Below are 24420 nucleotides of genomic sequence, written 5' to 3'. Positions count from 1 at the left end.
CAGTCAATGCTATTTCTGAAGCATTGTTACAGAACAGCACAATATTTGCATATAAAACCACTACTCCTTCCACTTTAGAAATACATTATATTGCAGTGTGACATAGTATCAAAATATTTGTTGTTTGACTGAGGAGTCAGAAAGTTGGAATTTGGTATTTATGTATAATGGGTAATTTTTTTTTAACAGATGTAAAGCTAGACTTGTTTTTCAGTGCATTGAAATAATTCCCCTCCCCCTCATCACAACTGGAAGAATATGAAGTTTCAGATATTAAGTTTATATGACTTATCATTTCTTTCCACTCTTTAAACCTAGCATGAATTCTGGGTTCACTATGGACAATAAGAATAACAGTTCAAAGCTTTGCAAAATAAACTGTGAAAGCCTCTGAAATGCTGTCAGTGTGATGAGATGTATTATTAATCTCTAATTTAGTAATTTGGCTTGACTATTTTAGGCTTAACTGTGCACATGCTGAAAGAGTGGGATGCAAGATAGCTGGGAGGAGCAGATTCCTACCAGATAAGTGTGATTATCATTTATGAAGGAATAAAAAGGATTGCAGGATGCAGTAAACCTTTGAATCATAAACCCATTTTTAGATGATAAAAAAATCCCTTGTTTAGTATGTCACTGTGCTGAATCACTTAGTCTTGACTGGCCCATGTGAAAATATAGCAGCCCCAGGAATTTCTATCATGTGATAGTCATATTGTTAGTTCACTAACTGATAGAGGAAATGCTGCTTTACTAGAAGTAGTGGCCTACAGAACAAGTTATTAATGGCTCTGTTTTCTAACTACTCTTAACTTTGAGGCCAGAGTGTTTCTGAGTATGTGTACTAAAGCATGTTCTAGGAGAGGCTACTGTCTCAGTGTGTTACTGGTACAGTAAAAAAGAGTTCTAGGCTTGTGACAATTAGCTAGCTTACCAACGTGTTACGGTTATGCTGTGTGTTTTTCTGCCTTCATTTCCCCAACTTTTAGATGGGATGAGTCTTTTCTACCTACTAAGTAAGTTTCACAGGCACTTGGAGGAGAAGAGGCTTAGGTCATTTCACCACCCTGACTTGATACCTTTTGATAGATTAAGAAATAAAGGGAGGAAACTGTAGTCTCTCTCTTTTTGTGAGAACATCTTGATAAATCTGCTCTGCTAGTTGTCAGTGCTAGCATTTGAGACAAATGCAATTTTTAAGATCCTTAGAGAAAGACTACAGCTTTTTGGGTAAAGAAATGCATCCTTCTTTTTATAAGGTGTACTGCCCTCGTCCTGTTATGGCTATGGAGTAACTGCTTTCTCCCTCCTTCTGCCTCACTCTTATTTATTTTGCATATGGCAATGCCTTCTAAGTGCTGGGTGCTTTTAGGCACTCAGGGAGATAATTTTTGCTCCAGAAACCTTGATACTGAAGAATATCAAATATGCATGCAAGTTTTCCTCTGTCCTTTCTTTCCTTCCCCTGGCTAGTAAGTGCACTTGAGAAGCAAAGTAGGTGCAAGTGATAAAATTCTGTGTTAGCTACTTGCTGTCAGGCGGGTCTGTTTTCAGCTTTTGTGCTGAGCTCAGAAGGATTTCTTTGGATTGCTTGCATAAAGTAGCTCTAAACTAGCCCAAACTTTTCTGATACTGTGTTTGACAGGCTCTCTGAACATTATGTTTGTTCTTTTGATGCAAAGGATTGCTTGTCACATGGATGGATTTCCCTTCTGGTTGTTGTTTTCCTCTGACTTCTTGAGAATCCATGTATTTTGGACTGCGAGATCTTTGACAAACTTACAGTCTTAAACATAGTATTGAAAATTGAAAATCAACTAATCCTATCTCTGTCTTGGACAAACACTTCAAAGGCTGGTGGGAAAGGGAAATTGCAGGCTCAGCAATGTATTCATATCGTAAAAGTTAAAAAAATAAACAAAAAGACCTAGAAACTGATAAATCCTAAATGCAGCTATTTACAAAGACATATTTTTTCACCTCTGGCAGAGAACATGCAGGCTGCTTTCATTTCAGCCACACTCCAAGTGCAGCTTGGCATCATCTCTAGTTCTCGGTTCATTCTGGATGACTTTTTTCTGTTGTGTCAGATGAGTAGATAGGTGGTGTGATAGGAAGGAGTTGTGATGCCATATGTAGCCTTGAACTGTGCTTTCTTGTGAGATACCTCTGAGGGCAAAGCCCCAGAAAAGGTTACCACCTCTCTACCATCTTGAGATCCAGATATCAGGCACTTTTGGACAGTAGATCCCTGGATTCATTTGACTAGCTTTATCTAGTATGTGGAGTTCTGGAATGGGGAAGAGCAGTCCTGCTACAGATAAGTGTAAATAATAGATCCTGAGTCTAACTGAGCCTTTCCTATATTCTGGTCACTAGCTGGTGTGAATGTTGGGACAAGTAGAACCAAACAGGAAGAAACTGTGACTGCAGCAGGTATACATCCATCCAGGAGTTGATGCCACTTCTGTAATGGGGATGCAAAGCTGGTATATACAGCAAATAGTAAAAGCAGGAGTTTGACTTTCTGATCTAGGGAGTTAGAGACTTGAAGCAGGAGTTTGGAGGGTGGAGAATAAAAGATTGGGATTCAAATCTGGGTAAATCTTAACCATGTGAATTTCCGTTTTTTTTTTTTTTTTTTTTTTTCTTTCTCTCTCTCTCTTTTTTTTTCAATCTTGGCTTTTGCATCTGGAAACTCTAGCATCCTGTTCTCTGAAGTCTTCCAGGTGTTATCATAAGGCTTCTTTGTACTGGGTTAGGAGCAGTCTGATAAGCTATGTGACCTACTGTGTAGCTTCACTGTAGTGAAGTACTGTCACCTTCAATTGTGAATTGATGACATGATAGGATCACGGAAGTGATGCTGAAATGTCATTATGGTTGTCTGTATGTTAGAAGTTATAGCTATGGACATTGTGTCGGTGGGAGTCCTGCAGTGGTGCCTGGCCTGTGGATGTTGATTGTGTGTCAGATGAAGACTTGTCCTAGAGGTGTGTTTCTGCAAGGGGTCAGAGCTGGTCAATTTGTGTCTAAATGATGTATCCAGCTTGCTGATTGAAAGGTAACTTTTGTCTACTAGCCTTCCCAGTGCAGAGCAAATCTTCAAGGTAAGTGTCGTACTGAAATATCAGTCAAAGATAACCCGAAGTCTACATGTCAAAAAGTTAAACCTTTTCATCTAAATTATTTAAGAAGATTAATATGGTATGATTAGCTGCTAAATTTTTTAATTGAATTAGTACACCCAAATACAGAATTCCTTTTGGTTAAAATGTAAAGAAAGCAAATACAGCCATCAATGAACTTCTCTACTTATATGACTGTAGAAAGGCTTGAAACAGCCTCTTTAAGAGAGACTTTAAGTTACTCAAATGTTATCACTCCTGTGAAATAACTTTCCTTGTGGCTTTTTGGATAATTTCTGATCAGTGACAAATGAATAGTGAATACTGAGTGCTTCTTGGATGAGTTGTGTGTTTTTATTTTCTTTTTTATCAGTAGGACTTAAAGCATTAATTTAGATGTATAGTTGTCATTTTCAGGCTTCCCATCTCTTTTCTAGGGGAAGTCTTTTATTAGTAGAGGTAAAAATTGATTTTTTTTAAAAAAATATCAATTTAAATTGCAACATTGAAAATGTCTGCACTAAAATGTCTGTCATACTAAAAGTTCTATTTGGAGCCAGACGCAGATGTTATCCTGGTTAGGTGTCATCCAGCTGCAGTAGCAGACATGCTGATGTTTGCTGCTGAAGTACTTGGAGATTAGAGAAGGCGGGAGGAATCGACTCTGGGTCTCCACCAAAAAACTTTGTCTCTTTGTACTTACTCTTGCCATGTTCAAAGTGCTGTAAGACACAGAGGGGAAAGATGTTAGCAGTCCTGCTGGTCATGTGTTGTACAGCAGTGTGTGTGATGCCAGCATCTTCTGGAACTCTAACTTGTTAGTAAAGTTCTTTGGTTACCTGCTGTTGTCAAGGAGAGCCAGTGCATCCAGAAAAAGGGCAAAGTATAGCCTTCTAAGTTGATATTAACTGATGGTAAGTATGACTGATTTAGCCTGTTAAAATTTTTTTAAAAAAACTACTATGCTCTGGACAGGGCTGGGGTACAACAGGAGTCTGAAAAAAAAAATTGACACTATGGTAACTATGTAGGTTGCAGATAAGTGGAGATAAGACTGTTATTCTGACTGAATCACTGTTATGTATTTTGGTGTATTTTTGTGTGTTTTTCTTCTGTGACTACTTGAAATTGATCTGTTGTGTTGCAGCATTATTGAATCCTGTGGATAGGGTTCTTCCAGACATTCAGTGCTCACTGCTGAGAGGATAGTTTCATGAGATATCTTTTGCCTGGCCTTTGAGGAATATTATTATATGCGATGAATCATGGACTTAAACATAATATATCCCAAAACATTTCTATATAAGATTTTTTTTGCTGTTTGAAAATAGCTACTGTTGTTTCTTACATTTTTCTTGTACTGCTGTATCAGTGCTTCAGCAGCTGTGCTCCTTGAATCCCTCAAAAATTGACTCCAGTTAAAGAAAACATGGAGTCTGGCCACACCTGAAACCTCCAAAACCAGTAATGGTGTAGGTATATAGACTTTGTGCAGATTTATATATGTTATACATTAATTGATAGTAGATGGCAAAAGCAAACTTGCTGGCATCTTCAGAAATAATAGCCAGAATCATGTAAGTGACAATGTAGAGTTTTGGATATAAGCTGTGCTGTGAAGTTGATACCCAGCATGGTGAGAGACTGGTGTTTTGTTTTAGATTGTCTGGAAATTCAGTGCACAGATCTGCAGTCATTATGCTCCTGTTTTAAAGTTTGTCTTGAACCTTATGTGGAAGCACAAGTAGAAGGCAAAATTATGTGAACTGGAGAGGCTTGTGGTCACTTTCATCTTTTTGCAGTAACACGTTTAATAGTGCTGTATTATCTAGACTGATATGTAATCTTAATTTAGAGATTCTGGATTTGTAGTACTTGAGTTCTGTAAAAATACAAGCTTACACCCCGATTTAAAGGTATTTTGTCCAGAAAAGGAAAAATACTACTGTATGTGTTTTTCCTCTTGGTTATGTGAATGGGATTTGCTGTAGTACAGAAAAGAGGGAGAGTGGATCTTTGCATAGAAGATAATGAAGTTAACCAAGATAATCTGAAGTGGGAGATGACCTGCTTAATCTGTGTCCAGTAATTATGCTGTTTGTTATAATTTCCAACAGTTGCTCAGTGAGGTCGCCAGAACAGTAACAATAATGCAGTGACTGCATTGTGTCATTGTGCATCGAGGGGTGGAGATAGAAGGGACCCCATCAAAATGCTGCAGCCATGATGCTGATGAAGCTAGGTGCCATGGATGTGTGCAGAAGTGGTGTCCACTCTCTCTGTTAAATTCCAGGTGTGCTAGTGTCAACACTGTCAACAGCAACAGGAATAGAGACAGAGGAACAGAAAATCACCCTCAGGCAGTAAGAAGGCAGAGTTGGCAAATGGCTGTATGCCAAGGGAGCTGTGCTGTATGACACTGAAACTAGAGAAGCTGACATCAACACAAGACAAGCGGCGCTAGAGGAGACGAAGTGAGCGCAATTCTGTATTTCACCTTCAACTCAGCCAGATAGATAGGACACAAGAGGGGTTCCCTACACTGAATGATATACCCTGCTCGTTGAACAAAATTTGGCTACGACCAGCATATCCAGGAAATCTTGGGCTTGCTAATGTGATTCAATGAAGGTGATGGGGATCATTTTGCTACAGTAACTGAGGGGTCTGTTCTGTAAGAGTTCTATATTAAGTGTCTCCAAGACTGCCAAAGCAGGTCCAAGTGCTGTGGTATTATTGGTCCAGGCTTCGTGGGTGCCTTTGTTTAATGTTTAAACAGTTAGGGACCTTGAACTCTAGATCACAGTTCATCTAAGGGTTGAACAACTGGAAGAGGTGGCACTTCTCACTGCTCTCTGATGCAATGTAGACCTGGAAAGTAGTTCTAACAGTGGACTGTAGTCTCACTACTGGCATACACACTTGAAAAGAGATCAAAACTCCAAAAAACAGTGGGTAGCAAGGAAAACTCTTAAGCAGCAGAGTGTTTCAGTCTTGGTGGGAGTATGAGAATTGAAATGATAACAAACAAAATCTGTTTTATATGCAAATACGCTAATAAGGTGGTGAGGAAGAGCTAGAGCACACCCTGGAGGTAGAGGGAAAAATCTTCCATATTATGCCAGGCAGATTGTAAACACAAATTTTGTTTGTCCTGTATAAATTGTGTTTATGTCACATCAGAGCATGACATTGAAACTAAATTCTTAGACAACATAAATGACTTCTTCAGAGATGCTAGTCAGGGAAATCATGAGAGGAAATGTAACTTCTGACTCATGCTCTGAACAGTACAAGAGATGTACTTCAAAAATATTTTCGTCTATAAGCTGTTCTGCATGCTTAAAATTCTCTGAGAATCACAGAATGCTTGAAGTTGGAAGGGACCTCTGGAGATCCTCTAGTCCAACCCCCTGGCTCAAGCACGGTCACCTAGAGTGTGTTAGACAGGCTCACATCCAGACGGGTTTTGAGTATCTCCAGAGAAGGAGACTCCACAACCTCTCTGGGCAACTTGTTTCAGTGCTCTGTCACTTGCACAGGAAAGAAATTCCTCCTCATATTCAGGTAGAACTTCGTGTGGTTCAATTTGTGCCCATTGCCTCCTGTCCTTTTGCATGGGACAACTGGAAAAGTCTGGCCCCACCCTCTTTCCAATATCCCTTAAGATGTTGGAAGACATTAGTAAGACCCCCCCTCAATTTTCTCTTCTCCAGGCTAAAGAGGCCCAGCTCTCACAGGCGTTCCTCATAGGGTGGATGCTCCAGTCCTCTAATCATCTTTGTAGCCCTACACTGGACTCTCTCCAGGTTCCATGCCTCTTGTACAGAGCTGGACACAGTACTCGAGATGAGGCCTCACTAGGGCTGAGTGAAGGGGCAGGATCACCTCCCTTGACTTGCTGGCAACCCTCTTCCTAATGCACCCCAGGAGACCAGGAGACCATTGGCTTTCCTGGCCACCAGGGCACATTGCTGGCTCATAGTTAAGTTGTCATCCACCAGCACTCCCAGGTCTTTGTCTGCAGAGCTGCTCTCCAGCAGGTCAGCGCCCACCTTGTACTGGTGCATGGAGTTATTCCTCCCTAGGTGCAGGATTCTGCACTTGCCCTTGTTGAACCTTAGGAGATTCTTCTCCACCCAACCCTCCAGCCTGTCCAGGTCTCTCTGAATGGCAGCACAGCCCTCAGGTGTATTCCATACAGGCCCACGGATTTGTGGATGTCAAGCTTGCCCAGAAGATCTCTAATCCTATCCTCCTCAACCAAAGGAAAGTCTTCCTTTTTCCAGACTTTCTCTCTCATCTCCATGCTCCGGGATTCTTGAGGGCTGCCCTTAGCAGTGAAGACTGAAGCAAAGAAGGCATTTAGTAATTCTGCCTTCTCTGTATTCTTTGTCACCATTGCCCCCACCCCACTCAGTAGCAGGCCCACATTTTCCCTAGTCCTCCTCTTGCTACTGATGTATTTGAAAAAGTCCTTCTTATTGTCCTTAATATCCCTTGCAAGACTTAATTCCAAATGGGCCTTAGCCTTCCTCGTCGCATCTTTATGTGCTCTGACAGCATTCCTGTAAATCTCCCAAGTAGCCTGTTCCCTCTCCCACATTCTGTGTGCTTTCTTCTTCTGTTGGAGTTTTATCAGGAGCTCTTTGCTCATCCATGCAGGTCTCTTGCCCTCCTTCCTGGACTTCTTTCTCCTTGGGATGCACTACTCTTGAGCTTGGAGAAAGTGATGTTTGAATACTAGCCAGCTCTCCTGGACCCCCCTTCCTTCTATGGCTTTAACCCGTGGGATTCCTCCAAGTAGGTCTCTGAAGAGCCCAAAGTCTGCTCTCCTGAAGTCCAGGGTGGCAATCCTGCTTATTGCCTTGCTTCTTTCTTGCAGGATCCTGAACTCCACCATCTCATGGTCACTGCAGTCAAGGCTGCCCCCAGCCTTCACATCTCCAACCAGTCCTTGTTTATTGGTTAGGACAAGATCCAGCAGGACACCCTTCCGTGTAGGCTCCTCCACCACCTGTGACAAGAAGTTATCATCAATGCACTGCAGGAGCCTCCTGGACTGTCTGTGCCTTGCTGTGTTGTCCTTCTAGCAAGTATCAGGGTGGTTGAAGTCTCCCATGAGAACCAGGGCCTGTGATCGTGAGGATAGTTCAGCAGTCTGTAGAAGGCCTCATCTACTACCTCTTCCAGGTCAGGTGGCCTATAGTAGACCCCCCATGTTAGGCTGCCCTTTGATCCTCACCCATAAGCTCTTGACTGGTTCCTCCTCCACCCCGAGGCAGAGCTCCATGCATTCCAGCTGCTCTCTCACATAAAGAGCAACTCCACCCCCTTGCTTTCCTGGGCTGTCTTTCCTAAAAAGCACATAGCTATCCATGACAGCATTCCAGTCATGTGAGCTATCCCACCATGCCTCTGTGATTGCAGTGAGATGATGGCCCTTTGACCACACACAGATCTCCACTTTCTCTTGTTTATTCCTCATGCTGTGTGCACTGGTGTACAGGCATTTCAGAGAGGTAGTCATACATGCAGGTTTCCCAGGAAGGGTGTAGGGGGGTTGCCCATAGCCATGTCCCACACTCACATCCCCAGCTGCATGCACCCGTTGGAGGCCCCCCAACCCGAGCTGTGTTTTATTGACTACCCTCTGTTTATGACTCTCCCCTTCCCCCTTCCTACCTTTCTTCTTCTTCTTTGAGAAGAAGCTAGTTTCCAGCCTTCCACGGTGCTGTGCCGTACTCTTTCACTCTTCACAGAGCCTTCCTGCAACTCCCCTGCTGCAGGATTGGGACTTCTGAAGCAGTACAGTCTCCAAGAACATCTTATCTTCTGCTCACTTTCTTAGATGCTTCGCAGTCTACTGACTTCATTCCGCAACTCCTTGACTTGAGGACACAAATCGTCAACAGCAGCATACCTCTTGCAGGAGGGCTGACTATCAGTCCAGGCCTTCTAGAGAGGCTGCGAGCACTCCCTGCAGACTGAGACCTCTAGGTAGGGCAGCATCTCCTGTCAAAGGCTCTGTCTGGGTTGAATCCTCTGATATAGCTGATGCAGCAATTCCAACAGCTACAGGCAAATATGCTTTGTGGCGAGTTATAACCATGTATGTGAAAGTGGGTGCTACTAGGAGTGTTGGCAGAGTCACCCTCTAGTGCCCTTGTTCCACAGGGGCCAGCAGACCACAATTTCCAACAAGGGCCCCCAGAAGCTCTAGGCAGAGCCAAGATAGTGCTGCGCAGATTGCTGCGTCTGTTTGCTGCCTCTGTTAGCTGTGCTCCATAGTTTCTCCCTGAAGATAACCTTTAGAGGCCAAGGGTCAGATAAAAGAGAACAGCAGAAGAAGAGCATCATGACTTCCCTGGTAGGTGCAAAGTTAGCGTCTGAATGTTGTAAGATGTGCTGAGCATAAGCTAATGGCTGTGGTCCATGTGGTACTGAGAACATAGGGAAGAGCAGGAAAAAGGTTCTGTGTGCAAAACTTACTGTTACATAGGACGTTGAAAACTAGGACCTCTTCTGTAGCAGTTTCTTTTTTTTCTTTTTTTTTTTTAAATCTACCTTTATAGTTTCCACAGTACCAGAAAGAGAGATAGGGAGGAATATTTTTAGCATGTTGTTCAGGAAATAGGCCGAGGAAGAGGGATTCAGATTCTCTGGGAGATGGAATGCTTTTGAAATTGTGTGTGTTTAAAGAAGGGACTTGCTTCATTTAAAGTGTTACAGAACTATGTTTCAAGTGTTTAAAATCAGGAAGGTTGTATTACCAAGATGTGAAGTTTACAAGAAGGAGAAAGTTGGCTGTGATGTTAAAGATGTGGTGCTATATATTAAAGAGATTTTGGAATCAAATCTGATAAATATATGTCATATATCTCTATAGATTAAAATTTCTACGTGAACAGGAAAAACAAAATTTATTACCATTTCCAGCCTGCTTGGTTGGGGTGGTGACAATGATTGAGACACAGAAGAAAGTGAGAGGACCTCAAGGACAGGAAGCACAGTTGCTTTTCTAGTTTCTGGGTAGGAGTTTTAACCTATATAGGTTTGGGAAATGCAATTTTGGGGCAAAGTTCTGAAATAACATTTTTAGACATGGTTAGTGTTTTATTGTGGAGGAGATAGTCAGGGAAGCCACAGAAGGAGAGGTGATGCTGTGAAGGAACAGTAGAACACTGTCTGTAGTGTGTTTGGATTTAAGTCTTTGCATAAAAATGACTCCCTCCCTCCCCAGTCAACTGTAATTTTGCTAGTTTCAAAAAGAAGAGCAATCTAAAAATGTGGAAGTTCGTTAAAAACAAGCTAAACACTGCACTAGTTCATCTAGTTCCAGAGGATATAAAGAGAACTACAGAACAAGCAAGCTGAGAGAAACAACAAACAAAGCAGGTACATGCATGTAGATTGCATAGTGTGGAAGAAGAGCATTTGCAGAGCCTATGCATTGTTGAATGCATAAGTAGGTGAGATTTCATCTGCTTGGATTTGTGAAAGCTATTTGACAAGGTCCGTCCTCAACAATTCTTAAAAGAGCTAAGGAAACTTGGAATAAAGAGAAGGTACTTGTGTGGTTAAATGATTGGTAAAAAGATTGGTTAACAGGTAGGAAACAGGACAGAAAAATCCATGGCCGTGCAATGTTGTGTTGTGTCTCCTTTCCTCCTCACACTCAAAGCTGTCCACGAATGGATTCCTGCAGGGATGTGTACTAAGCCTTTGCTGTTCACTACGTTAATGAATGACCTGGAAGTAAAGTTAATAGTGAGGTGATAACTCACTATTGAGTTAAGAATGATGCGAATAAGCTAACTAAGACTGTAAAAATAGGGGCCAACTATGAAGAACTGCAGAATAATCTTACAATGCTGAGTGACTGGACAATAAAATGGAGGATGCATTTCAGACTGGATAGCTGTAGAATGATTCATGTGGGGGCAGAGTAAGCAATGTCAACCTGATGCAAAAGATAGTCTCTGAGCTGCCTCTTGGAGTGCAGGGGCAAGATCTTTGGGTTACAATTGATAGTTTCATGGAAAAGTCAGTTCACTGCATATCCACAGTTAAAAAATAAATGGAATGCGAGAGATTAGAAGAGGAGGAACAGAGGACAAAATGGAGAACATTGTTATACTGTTTTCTACCGTAGTCATGGTATACTAACGTTATGAATGCTGTTTGCAGTACTGTTTTCCTCCCACTTTGAGAAGATACAAAACTGCAAATGTAGCAGGTCAGCATTATGGGTTGGCTTGCTTATGAGGAACAACTGAATAGACTAGGAGTATTCAACCTTGGGAGGAGACCATTTGGAAGTGGGACATGAATGAGAACTTCAAAATCCTGAGTGTCCTTGGGAAACTGCTATTCCTATCTCTTCCAGTTCAGAAACTTCAGGTACTGAAGGAAATTGGCAACTGACAATAATGAAACTGGAACTCTCTACTACAGGGTATATTGCTTGTTCAAAAAGTTTGTAAACGTTCAGAAAGCAAATGATCAGGTTAATGGAGGAAGAAATCTATTTGCATTCTTAATGCAAAAAGACCACCTTTTGCTTAGGAAATTCTGTAAAATATATGTTGGAGAGTGAAAGGATGTTCTTAGGAAGTATGGTTATGTGTTTGCACCATCCTGTGCATCCATGGCTGGCAACTTCTGGAGACAGTGTACAAGATTATATGGACCTTTTTCTCTTATAAGCGGTATCTGTTCTGATGTACTTTGTTTACTCATTTGTTGATCACTTATAGATACTTATGTTTTTCTGATATATGAAAACAGGCATTTAATTCCTGATTGTTATCCAGGCCTTTTCTCTTTCCTTACCAATTATGAATTAAAGAATAGTTGTATTCGTAGAGCAGAAAGCTCTCAGTCACTAGGGCAGGTTAACATTTTGTCTTTGATTCAAGAAAAAAAAATAAAAATGCAATGGAAAATCTTTAGTGGCTTCTGTGTTCATATGTTAAATGGTTTCCTTTTTCTCCCCCCTCTATTACTGCTGCAGAAGGTATTGTGGCTTGGCCATTCTGTGCTTGACTGATATTTTGTTTGTTTTCTTGAAGGTATATGGGAATAGGACTTTCTGCTCAAGGGGTCAACATGAACAGACTTCCTGGTAAGTTACTGTTAAGACTTGTTTTGGTTTCCAGTCTGTGTTAAATGCTCATTTGAAATAAAGATTTTAATTTGTATATCTGATTTGAAGGATGTTTGTTTCTATTAATAAAATGGTATGACTATGAAAGTCTAACATCTGGGAGTTTCAGACTTGAGTATAATACTAAAATGAGTTATGCTAGTATTCCTACTGTAGCCATGATGATTTTAGCAGATAACAAAAGTTAATATTAAACAAATGGATAAAGGTAAAGAAGATAATGAGCTTTCAGCCATAAAAGCTTCTCGTGTCTGAAAAATAAGCAGCAAAGCATTTTGACATTTAATATGTAATCCCATTTGACCATTTTATATGAAAAAATCTTAAAATGGCAGGAAGATTTTCCTGTCATATTATCTTTCGTCTTTTTTCCCTTCCTTCTCTGAAAATGGGAAATAAGTGATAGAGTAGTACTTCTACTTAATATGTTGCATCCTCTCCTGGGAATACTTGTTTGTAGCTTAACCTCTAAGTTGGTTAAGCAGCTTCTTTTTTATAATAATTTTCAATCTTTCATTACAATTTTTAGTTAATGAATTGGGTAGTGTTAGTTTGGGTCACCATAGTGACTTCCGTAGCAGGGAGTCTTTCCAGTGGGTTTAAAACTAGAAATTTTCTGCTTTTGAAAGGAAGTTAAATGTTCTTTAAATGCCTGAATGAGTGAGTTGGTTCCCAGTGTTTTCTTTGTCTTGAGACTGATTTACTTTTGTTGGAACTGTTTTAAAGATGAAATGTGTGTTTCACATTTCATATTACACAAGCCATATTACACCTCTTGGTGCCTGTGAAGGAGAATGTCGTATGAGTGTCCTAATAGAAGGAAAACCTTCTGTAGTAATTGCAGTAAGATACTGGTGAATTTACTTCTCAGTCAGGATTTTGCTTTCATCTTCGCTGGAAATTTGCATATTCCAAAAGTGGAACATGATCATTAGAAAACATTTTTATTTTATTTTTTTCTTAAGACCTCCTATTGCAAGAGTCTTATCATACGAGCCAAAATCCCTAGCTACCTTCCTACCTTTGGAGGGATAACTAGGGTCACAAGTCTTTATTCAGTCAGAACTGGATCACAGAAGGAGAGGAGCAGAGCATTACCAGTTTTCTCAAGTAATACTTGGTTGAAAAAAGGTTTGAAATTCCTAGATCAAGATGATTCAGTGTCAGCAGGTATAGAAGTCTCAGTTTTCAGACTCTTTTTCTCCTTCCCTATCTACCCCCTGCCCTGCCTCCCTAATGCTCCCAACCTATTTGACAGGTTTGTACTGTGAAGAGGGTTGCGTGCATGTGTAAGATGAAGCAGGAGTCTAACGTCATCTGCTCTTCCCAGGGTCTAAGTGCCTGCCTGTGTAGAAGAGGAGTTATCTGGCTATTAAGGGAGAATGTTCTGTCCAGGAAGTTATTTTCTAGGTTGTGTGAGGGAAAGATGGATGGGAATGTCTTTTGTGTGGCCTGTAGACTGCCAGTTGGACTATAGCTTATCCTAGAAGAATATAACACAGTTAAATACTAATCTGAGATGATACACATGGAATGTCATAGATGTGCTGTCCTGAAATTGAACTCTTAAAACAGCCCTGACAACACTTTCTATTTTTTTCCTTCAGAGATTTAAAATTAACTAAACTAATGGCAGATTTGAATCAAAATGCCTGTATACTACTCTTAATTCTAGAATCTGTGTTATGAATATGAAATTCTTTTCCCTGCATAAAATAAAAGGGAAAGTGAACTTGAGACATCAGATTGTACACTGCTTATTTAGCAGGGAATTGTGTGAATTTGATCATATGAGCTTGTTGGATCACATGAAGATTGTGCTACCAAGAGAAATTCTGTGGACATAATTAGCTCAATCTGACATGATCTGTGTAAAATGAACTTCATGGTTCTGTATTACAGATCAGTAATTGTCTTTCTGACTTTTGGACAATGGATTTGATATCTCTCTCTTTCTTTTTGATAAGATATTGGTCAAATAACAAGTTAGAAATGTATGTCAGGTCCTTCACAGCACAGAGCAAGCCAGAGCTCGCTAAGGAATGATACTCTTAGAGGCTTGACTTGACTTTACGTCTAGGTATAATTTTAACTTTTTGTGACCTGAAATACTGCCAGATTTGTCTTGTTAAAACTCATTCTTTTGCACTCTCAGTGAGGATCTTTGGCATCCTCTCAGCCCTGATTCAAAGAAGAATCTTGTTGCTGGGTTCTGTTTTAAACTTTTTTTTTTCCCTGAGAACAAACGCTTAGACCATATCCAGTTCCAAGTCAAGTTTTCTGCTTTATGCCAAATACATCTGGGCTGCAGCCCAGCTCATCGCTGATGAGGGACGTGTTGAGCTTTCTTTGAAAGCTGGAAGTGTGGATGGGGCAATCTTAAGCATTTCCTTAAACTGCCCATTTCTGCAATGGAAACAGGTACTGCTTTTAAAAGGAAAGTGTCCTGACCCTGTTCTGCTCAAAGGTTTCCTGTAAGTGATGCTTTGAAATTCAATCAGCAACTCTGAAATTACTGTGTGATTTTTACTGAAGTGCTGACATTTGTGACTCTAATGTGTGTGCATATTTTTTAATGACATTTATAATATCTAGTAATAAAGGTCCTACTTCAAGGAGTGGCTTTCATTGAAATGTCTGCTTACCTTTTTCTCCAGATACAACTTTTTTTTTCATGTATCTGTTCTCCTGTTATCTGAAGATGAAGCTACATGTTATAGCTGAGCTGATCTAACTAACTGTCATCAAAGGAGTGGAACTGTCTGTTTCCTACCACCAAGCACAGCTGCACAGTCCCTGTGCAAGCCCCTTGCTCTGGCACTTGCCATATCCTTTGCCAAGCCAGTCTAGCTTACAAACCTGGCAGGAACTTAATGGCTTCTCTAGCAGGCTAGTTCTTTCACAGTTCATGAAACAAGGCATCCTGAGTATCACATCGGATAAGTCTATTTTTGGATCTAGCCCTCAGTCAATGAATTTTTTCTGAGCTGTACTGAAAATGTATTGGTGGTTTATTACAGGTCTCACCTAACCTTCAGAAAATGGAGTAGATAGGAGGTGTTCACATCGTGTTCTGCCTTGGTCCAAGTCCATCATACTGTTGCAAGATGACATTTCACTTGTTTTATATCTTTGAGGTTAACCCAGCAGGAATATGTAGCCATGCTGAGAAGGAAGGAGGACTGATTCTCTACAATAGCAGACAAGTCTTAATTCAGCCTAAGATGTTGTAAAATTGTACCCTTGGGCACCCCTGCCACAGTTTCAGAAACATCAGAGATAGGATCTGGCCAATCACTTTTAGAGACTTTATGCACCGTCTGGTTGATAACTGACTTGCCTTGCTATGCAGCATTGCACATGTTAGAGGAAGTTCCAGTTTTCTTTCACTAGCCATTGTTTGCTTTACAGAACTTTGTGTTTGATTATTTTTTATCTTACTTTTAAAATTAAAAGGTATTTCTTGGCTTATTCACTGTTTGCCTGTTTCAGATACCCTATCAGAAGAACAGGCTTTCATATTTAAGAATGTTTTATAGTCTTGAATTAGTATGTAGTCAGATAAAACATTGGAATTTGGTATACAGAAACCTACCACAAATTTGGTTTGGTTTCTGGGACTATAATTCCTTAAACCAGATCACCAATTACAGGAACAGCTTGTCCAACTGTCCTATGTCTTTGGTCAGCAAAGGGTCTTTGTAGACTACGTAAAAATGAGCACTGGGAATTGCATCTCCTTGATGAATTCACAGGGAATTAAATCTCTCTCCTCTACAAGAGCCGTCAGTCCCCCTCCATAAGCTACCAAGCAGGTGAGTGGGTCTTCGTTTTAGCTTTATTTGCAGATACCTTCCTTTTGTCTTTCTCCCTTGTTGATAGGTAGCTGTTGACTTTTCTGGGTAGGACTTTATTTCTTTTCAGCTTATCTTGCAAGGTTTGGAGGGGGTGAAGCAGGAGAGAAAAGCTGCTGAGGAATATGTGGTCTTTAAACTTTACCTGAGGAAAGGCATATCAATCTCTCCTGCAGTGGGTTTTGCAAGCAGTTTTCAGGCAGGTGTGCTTCCTCTGCAAAGGGACTGGAGAAGGAAGAGGTTAAATAGATGTTGGTATTGCAGGATCCTGAGAGAAGCTATGGGAACTGGGCCTGTTCAGCCTGGAGAAGAAGCAGCTGAGGAGGGATCTAGTAGCAGTCTTCTACAATCTAAAGGGAGCTTACAGAGAACCAGACTCTTCTCAGAAGTGCACAATCAAAGGAGGAGAGGCAATGACACAAGATGCAATAAAAGAAATTGTGACGGGACATAAGGAAAGTATTATTTCTCATCAGGATTCGGGGCAGGTTGCTAGAAAGGCTGTGGAATCTCCATCCTTAGACATTTTCAAACCTCTGTAGGACAGCCCTGAGCAACCTGATCAAAGTTAAATGTTAGCCCTGCTCTGAGGAAGAGGTTTTGCCAGAGATCTCCAGCGGTTCCTTTCAGCCAAATTATTTCTGTGATTGCCATGACGTCTAAAGAACATCTTTTCTATTTGCTAGCAAACAGTGTGCATCATAAAAACATTTTCTGTGACTTCAAGGGCCTGTGCAAAAGAACCTAGTCTTCAGCTTGCTAAAGCATTAGGAAGGCATACAGATGGAAAAAAAAAAAAAAAAAAAAAGGGAGAAACCAATGGCAGCACAAGCTGTTGAGAGTCTAGAGTCCATGTGTTGAGCTTGAATGAGCAGATACCGGGCTGTAGGAAGGCTGCCTTTTGCACTTGATGCACACTGTGTTGAGGGAAGGTCCTCATGGTAAGTGTCTCTCAAGTGTGTATAGAGAACCTTGTAGCACCATGGAAAAAGATGAATTCTGATTCTATTGTTAATCAGAAGGGAGGCTGAATGCTCTAGGGAAGCATGGAAATATTCAATTTATCTCCCCCTTAACCAGTGGGAGGACTCTTCATGGAGAACTCAAGATCATAGAGCTCTCTAGATAAACTCCTCGAATTATTCAGCAATGGCTGAAGGAAGCTTTGTGATTTCTTGTTTTGGGATTTAAGTACTTGCCTAATTATTGCTTATAGTCTCCCTTTTATTTCTCATTTTCCTTATGTCTTCTACTTTTTGGCATAGGTTTTGGGTCCTCTTCAGCACTAAGTGCTATGGAGGCCTTTGAGTACTGTATGATACAAACAGAGCTGTAGGATAAAGCAGATCACTTGAGTAATTTAATCAAAGCCATATCAAAATCTATACTTTGTTTGGTCTTAATACTTTAATGGCAATTTGAATCTGTTATGTTACTTCTGTTAGATTGGTAGTAGCAATGCTGATTATACAGTATCCTGCTGGAATTATTCAGTGCAGGATTACTATATAGCCAAATCTGCTTGCCAGTCCATGTTTAAACCTTTCTTCTTGCCAGCTGTAAGGAGATTTGACTAGTCAGAACTATTATTTTATTTGTACAATAAATATATTTAAGGCCCAGTTTGATTAGTACCCAAACTCCTTGCTTTCCTGTGTGATTTGCACACAAGTAACAATAGTACATGTGAGGAATTTCATACAGACATCACAAATTCATACCTGTAAAAATTACGCATGATGATGAATAACTTTCATATGTCAGAATAAAGAAAATGTAGGATTGATATTGGTTTTGCAGTAAATAATAAATATATGTAAAATCCTCCAAAACCACTTCTGGAAGCCCTTCTAAGGCTGAGTTACACCTGCAGTTCCTTGGTTAGCTGTTCCAGTTCCTTAACTGCAAACTTGCTTACGTTTCTGGTACCCTTTTATTTATGCTAGCAAACCGCTTTGTATGGCTGCATGTCAACTGGACCATATAATTGGCTTAATAACGATGGGGGAAGCTGTTTGATTTTAGGGTTATTATTAACTGATCGCAGAGATAATGCCAGTCGAAACAACTCCTCTGCGAAACTTTGTTCTAAAGATATGTGTAGGTATCAAAGGTCTAAATTTGCTTTATACAGAAATAGATATAAATCTTACTTGATGTGTGCTGAAAACCTGCCTTACGGCATTCTCTCCAATTTACAGTTGTCCAACTGATCATGAAGACTGTTTTTCTGAAAGAGCATCTTACTGAAGCCAGCTTGGCTGGCTGCTCAATGGCTGCATCCCTTTATCATAGAATCATAGAATTGGTAATGTTGGAAGGGACCTCTGGAGATCATCTAGTCCAACCCCCCTGCTCTAGAGCATGTTAGACAGGGTTGCATCCAGGCGGGCCTTGAATGGTCTTCAGAGAAGGAGACTCCACAACCTCTCTGGGCAACCTCTTCCACTGCTCTGTCACTCTCACAGTGAAGAAATTCCCCCTCACGTTCAGGTGGAACTTCCTGTGGTTCAGTTTGTGCCCTTTGCCTCTTGTCCTTTTGCATGGGACAACTGAAAAGAGTTTGGCCCCCATCTCCTTGACACCCTCCCTTCAGGTACTCGTACATATTGATAAAATCCCCTCTCAGGCTTCTCATGCTCCAGCCCTCTGATCATCTTTGTAGCCCTACACTGGACTCTCTCCAGCACTATGTCTCTCCTGTACTAGGGAGCCCAGAACTGGACACAGTTCTCGAGATGAGGCCTCACCAGGGCTGAGTAGAGAGGCAGGATCACCTCCCTCAACCTGCTGGCAACCCTCTTCCTAATGCACCCCAGGAGACCATTGGCCTTCCTGGCCACAAGGGCACATTGCTGGCTCATGGTCAATCTGTCATCCACCAGCACTCCCAGGTYCTTGTCTGCAGAGCTGCTCTCCAGCAGGTCAGCTCCCACCTTGTACTGGTGCATGGAGTTATTCCTCCCTATGTGCAGCACTCTGCACTTGCCCTTGTTGAACCTTAGGAGATTCCTCTCCACCCAACCCTCCAGCCTGTCCAGGTCTCTCTGAATGGCAGCACAGCCCTCAGGTGTATCAGCCACTCCTCCCAGCTTGGTATCATCAGCAAACTTGCTGAGGAGGCACTCTGTCCCTTTAATTTTCGACCTGTTGCTGCCTTTTTTTCAAGTACTTTGAAGACAAGGGCTGGATACCTTTGTTTCAGTGATTAGTAAAATAACACAATTATCTTGGGACTTGAATGGATTTTTTTGTGACTTGCACTTTGTTTTATTCAGTCATGCAGTAAAGAAATGTAAAACAAATGACAAAGCCTATACTTCTTATGCTGTTTCCTGTCTGATGCTTTCTAATCCAAATGTTTCAGGGTTTGGGAAGGTATTGAGCTCAGAAGGGCCTATTAACTGTGCTAATAGTGGCTATGCAGCCTTCTGTTAGTGTCTGGAAAAGACAGAGAGTTAGTTTCTTTCTGAATATGGTGCTTCTTGGGGTATAGAAGAGTAGCATGAGAAAGACTGAAAAATTGGTAGCAGAAGAATCCAGTCTGTGCAAATTTTCTAGGCCAGATGCCTTGCAGCTGAGTCTGGTCTGTCTCTGCTGATTTTCTCCAAGGACTCTATTCCAAGGATAGGTGTGTGTTTCCCATTGCTACAGATTCATAGAATAGCTGAGGTTGCAATGGACCTATGGAGATTATCTGAWCCAAACCCCCTGGCTCAAAGTAGGGTCAGCTAGAACAGGTTGCCCAGGACTGTGTAGAGTTTTGAATATTTCCAAGGATGGAGACTCGACAGCTCTTCTGAGCAACGTGTTTTTGTGTTCAACCACCCTCACAATAAAAGGTTTTTTTTCTTACATTCAGGTGGAATTTCCTGTGTTTCAATTTGTGCCCATTTCCTGTTGTCCTGTCATTGTGCACTGCTGAGAATAGTTTGTCTCTTTCTTTATACCCTCCCAGCAGCTATTTACACACGTTGATAAGATTCTCCCTAATCCTTCTCTTCTCTAGGCTGAGCAATCCCTTCTTCTCAGCCTCTCTTAAGTGCTTCAGTCTCTTAATCTATCTTTGTTAGACTCTTTACCAGCTTCTACTACATATAAGTTGTGCAGGAGTTGCAAGAAGTAACCAAATATGTATGTCAGTTTGTGTACTATTCCCTTTTTTCTTCACAACAGTATCTGTTATTTGGAGTTGTGGTGCTAAAGTATGGTGCATAGAATCTGTGTCCTATTGTTCAGAGATTCATATAATTCTTATAACCTTGTTGAAAATTAGCAAAATAAGAAGTCTTCTCTTGAATTCAAGGAGATTATACTTCTGCTTTCCATTTAGTTCAAATGCAGTTTTTCTTCCTCAGTAGATTTTCAGAAGCGCAGTCTCAAAGTTGCTAGCCTCTATGCCGAAATGGCAAAAGAAATCGTGTGCAGTTTATTTCTGTTGCCTCTTCGCTGCCATATACAGCAGCAGCCTAATCCACTATCCCCATGTAGTCCTGCGCTCCACTCATGAGGTGTATGATAACTCATAATCAGGTTATCATGTACACAGCTGGATACAACCAGATGGGACATACTTTAAAACATGAGTTTTCTGCTAAGAGCTGATATGGTGCAAGTCAACACGGCATGGAGGAATTAGACAGATATCTTAGAACACTGCATGACGCTTGCTGTTGAGAGCTGCAATAGCAGTGAGGATCAGGTCCACCCTTTATGTGACCTGGTCTCAAATGCAGTTAGACCTGATACTCTATCAAGCTGGGGAGTAGCAAAAACAACTCCTGAAGCTCAGAATTGAAGTAAATAACCTTCTGAATTTAGGCTAAATTTAATCTCATGTTTTATGTGTAGCTATTTATGTGAAAGTTAAGGTTTTGCAAAGTAAGTTACTTGCTTTTTCCCCTCAGGCCCACTTTAGTTCACACATTCCCTTGGCTTGATTAACCTGTCTGCATTCAGGTCAGAACAATTGCTGTCAGCCATTTTGCCAGGTCTTTAGGGAGCTGTTTGGTGATTTTTTTTTCTTAATTGGGCTTTAATTAGCATTTTAATTAGGCTAACTGGGGCGCACAGATTTCAGGTCTGGATGAGAGGCAGCAGAATGAAAGCAGAGCTATGAGTAACGAGAGTACTTCTCCATCAAATATCTGAGAAGGTGTTTAGACACATCATTCAAGCTGAACAGAAACATGTATTAATATTTCAAGGCAAGTAACCCAGAATTTGGAAGACTAATCAGAGAAAGTATTTCCACTGGCCATCAAATGCTCAGGGATTAATGCAGATGAGTAAGAGGTGCTTCTTATTAAATGTGGTCACTTAGTTGGTGACCACATGGGTTCCATAAAAATGGAAACACATGGGTAATATAGAAACTGCAGGGTGCTCTGAGAAGGATGATGCAGAAGCGGTATGTTGCCTCTGTAACTGTCCAGCTTGGATCTTGCTTGTTATGTTCAGTTTAACTGGGAGCTCGTTGGCTGAGCTGGTTCTCACCTAGGGCTGGGAGAATATGGCTGTCCTGTGCTTTTCTGTAGCCTGATTTTTTGAAGGGCTTACTGGCTCCAGTGCAGTGCAGATGCCAAGATACAGCACAGATTTAGTGCTATGTCCTTGTCTAATTAGCCCTCTTGAATTTAGAACTAAGGGATATATCGTCTAAAGTGGTTTTCTAGAATTTGGCTTGCCTTCAGCTTTGTTAGGTTTATATTCAATGTCATAACTCCTACAGATACGGGTTGACTCTTTGTAGAGACTTTGTCTGCAGTGTTTTCCTTGGTGTAACGTGTTCCCAGAAGTGGGCATATATTACAGGCACATTTTATCCTTTCTCTACATGGAGCTTTCTGTTATGCATCAGGTTGTATTTTAGTTTTGTGCCATGTGAAAGTAGACTTTCCAAAGTTGAGTTGAGATGTCATAGCATAGTTGGGGTTGTGATGTGGCCTTTACTAATATCCTGAAGTGTCCTCTCTGTATGTAGCACAGATTATGGGCCATCTTGCCCATCAGCTAAGAGTTGACACATAAATGCAAATATGAGTTATTTAGTATGATGAGATTTGAGTCCTGTGTATATGATAAAGGCTGTTGTATCCTGTTTTTGTTCTTTGCCCTTGTTGCTTAATAGATGAATGGCAAAACTCCTAACCAGGCATTTTCCTTTGTCTCTGCCCTGCATTGTTTTCCATGTCCCCCTAGTATGGCATGTCAGGGAATATAATAGATGTAATAGTACAGTGGCAACCTGATCATGCTAGACAGTTGTTGAATGTTGCCTTTTGTCCATAGAACCCACTTGTTTTGTGGTTTAATCATGTTGTGTTTTTTACAAACCTATAAATGGCTTGTAATGTGGCTCAGTCCCTTCCAAAGACTGGATCATGTTCTGACTCTGACGGAAGATTTTCAATATATTGTAGTTCTCTTACACATCAAGCTTGTAAGTTAGGAGCGCTTACCGTCTTTAGTCATTTAAGGCAGTAAGAATTTGTTTTGGTTACTGCATTCTGCAGTGAGCTGCATGCTATGTAATGATAGTAAAATGGATTCATTATCAAATTTCAGGCAGGTGGAACAGACCATTCTTGTTGATGTGGTATTGCCAATATTGCAGCCATCCAGAGCTTTCTGGTTTTGTTTTTTTTCTCTTTATGAATCAATGGGTAGTGTCATTTTGTATAAAAAATGCTGACTGTGGTTTGATGTTGTTTTGAAGCCTACTTAATATCTAGTAGCAGTCAAATAGGAGGAGTTGCTGATCTCATCTAAATTCACCATGTCAGATCAGTATTGTTAAAAGGAAATTTTACAGTATTATTTTATGCTGATGGACTTTGTGATGGATCAGGGAATGCTTATTAGCATCCATATTCTGCTGGATTTACCAAACTCCTGCAGGTCTTCTCGCTTGTCTTTCTTATGCTGTCTTTGATCTTTGGGTCACTGTCTCTCTGTAATGCTGCCTTCTATTAATGGAAGATAGATGTTGGAGTTTCATTTTTTTTTTCTTTGGATGTTTGCCACAGTTAGTCTTTCTGCCATGAGTGTTTGATCCAAGCCTTGTCTCTTTAGCAGTTGCAACTAAAAGTACTTTGTGAAAAGTGAGGAATAATCTTTGAGCCAGGCCTGCAGCCAGATTTACCAAGAGTCCTGAGTGTTCTTGAGCATAATCTGTTTTTGCTGCATAAGATCTAAACTAGACTTTCATGGAAGTGCTAGATCTGCTAGGAGTGCGAGTGGGAGTGAGGCCACTGTGGAGCTGTCCCTCACTGGGAATATGTGTGGTGACACTGCACCATTACCTTGCACATGCTTCAGTGTAATACTGCAAGAACCCTGAGACTTAAACATGTCTAGTCTCTGCTTTGAGAATTTTGTCCTCAGTGGCATGAAATGGTTTTATTTTCTGTATACAAATTGATCCTGCAGTGCAGCACTTAGGCTTCTGCTGCATTTGAAGTCATTTTACCGTCTTGCAGAAGAAGTGGAAGCAGTGCGGTCCATAATTGGCTTCACCTTAAATATCCCATTCTCTTAAGTACTGTACAAGCTATTTGTACGTTGTGGATATATCTGTTTCTGCTGTACTTTGGATTCAATAAATCTTGTTAAAAGTATTTTGGTTGGTTTATTTCTATGTGTTTGTACAAGTTATTGTCCCTCTTCAGCGGGTGGTTCCGCTTAACTACTTGCACTGGCATCTGCAGGAAGCTAGGTTTGCAGATCGGAGGAATGGGAGGAGGAAGGCTGCAGGCAAATTTTGGACAAGAAAAGATGAGGGAGAAAAATGAAAAGAATTTATTTACCAGTCCTATATACAAAAGAGTAAAAACTATATATAGACAAAATCTGGAGAGATGCCAACACTATAAAGGATTCTCTGTAGAGCAGTCACCAGGGCCTGTCCTGAAGAATGGGCCTCCCAGTTCTGATGACTGAAGGTGCCACAGTGCTTCCCCTTGGACTTACTGATCCTATACTGTGCCTACCTCTTGGCCTTTTCTTTCACAGATGTTACTCAGGATACAGCAGAGACACAACACCCCAATTTAGAAATTACACTTGAGAGTCTTTCTGAGGAATTTGCATCTCTGTGGCCAAACACAACATCACTTGCCTCTTCAGATGTTTCAGGTTTTCCTGATTGGAGATCGAGTTGCCGGTGAATTTATTTTGTGTATAAGGCCCTGCTCTTTGCAGCAGCTTATATGCCAGGTACAGATTACCTTGAATGTATAGCCTAAGCCATAGTGGAATGTTTCTGCCT

At 40.9% G+C, this 24420-nt stretch overlaps 1 protein-coding gene across 3 annotated transcripts in view; it reads left to right on the top strand.

Annotated features, from left to right (window-relative positions):
- Positions 1–24420, top strand: part of RANBP10 (RAN binding protein 10) — a 77117-nt gene that overhangs the window by 11882 nt on the left and 40815 nt on the right. For all 3 annotated transcript variants that reach the window (XM_085314431.1, XM_085314429.1, XM_085314432.1), the window contains exon 3: positions 12203–12255. In XM_085314431.1, coding sequence (XP_085170557.1) covers positions 12203–12255 — 53 coding nt within the window. The remainder of the gene's footprint in view (positions 1–12202; positions 12256–24420) is intronic.

The sequence above is a fragment of the Rhea americana genome, unplaced genomic scaffold (assembly GCF_003343005.1).
Source record: "Rhea americana isolate MKP2758 unplaced genomic scaffold, rheAme1 scaffold_403, whole genome shotgun sequence".
Taxonomy (NCBI): Eukaryota; Metazoa; Chordata; class Aves; order Rheiformes; family Rheidae; genus Rhea; species Rhea americana.
The sequence above is the reverse complement of the archived record's forward strand: the minus strand, read 5'-3'. Positions and strand labels throughout refer to the sequence as shown.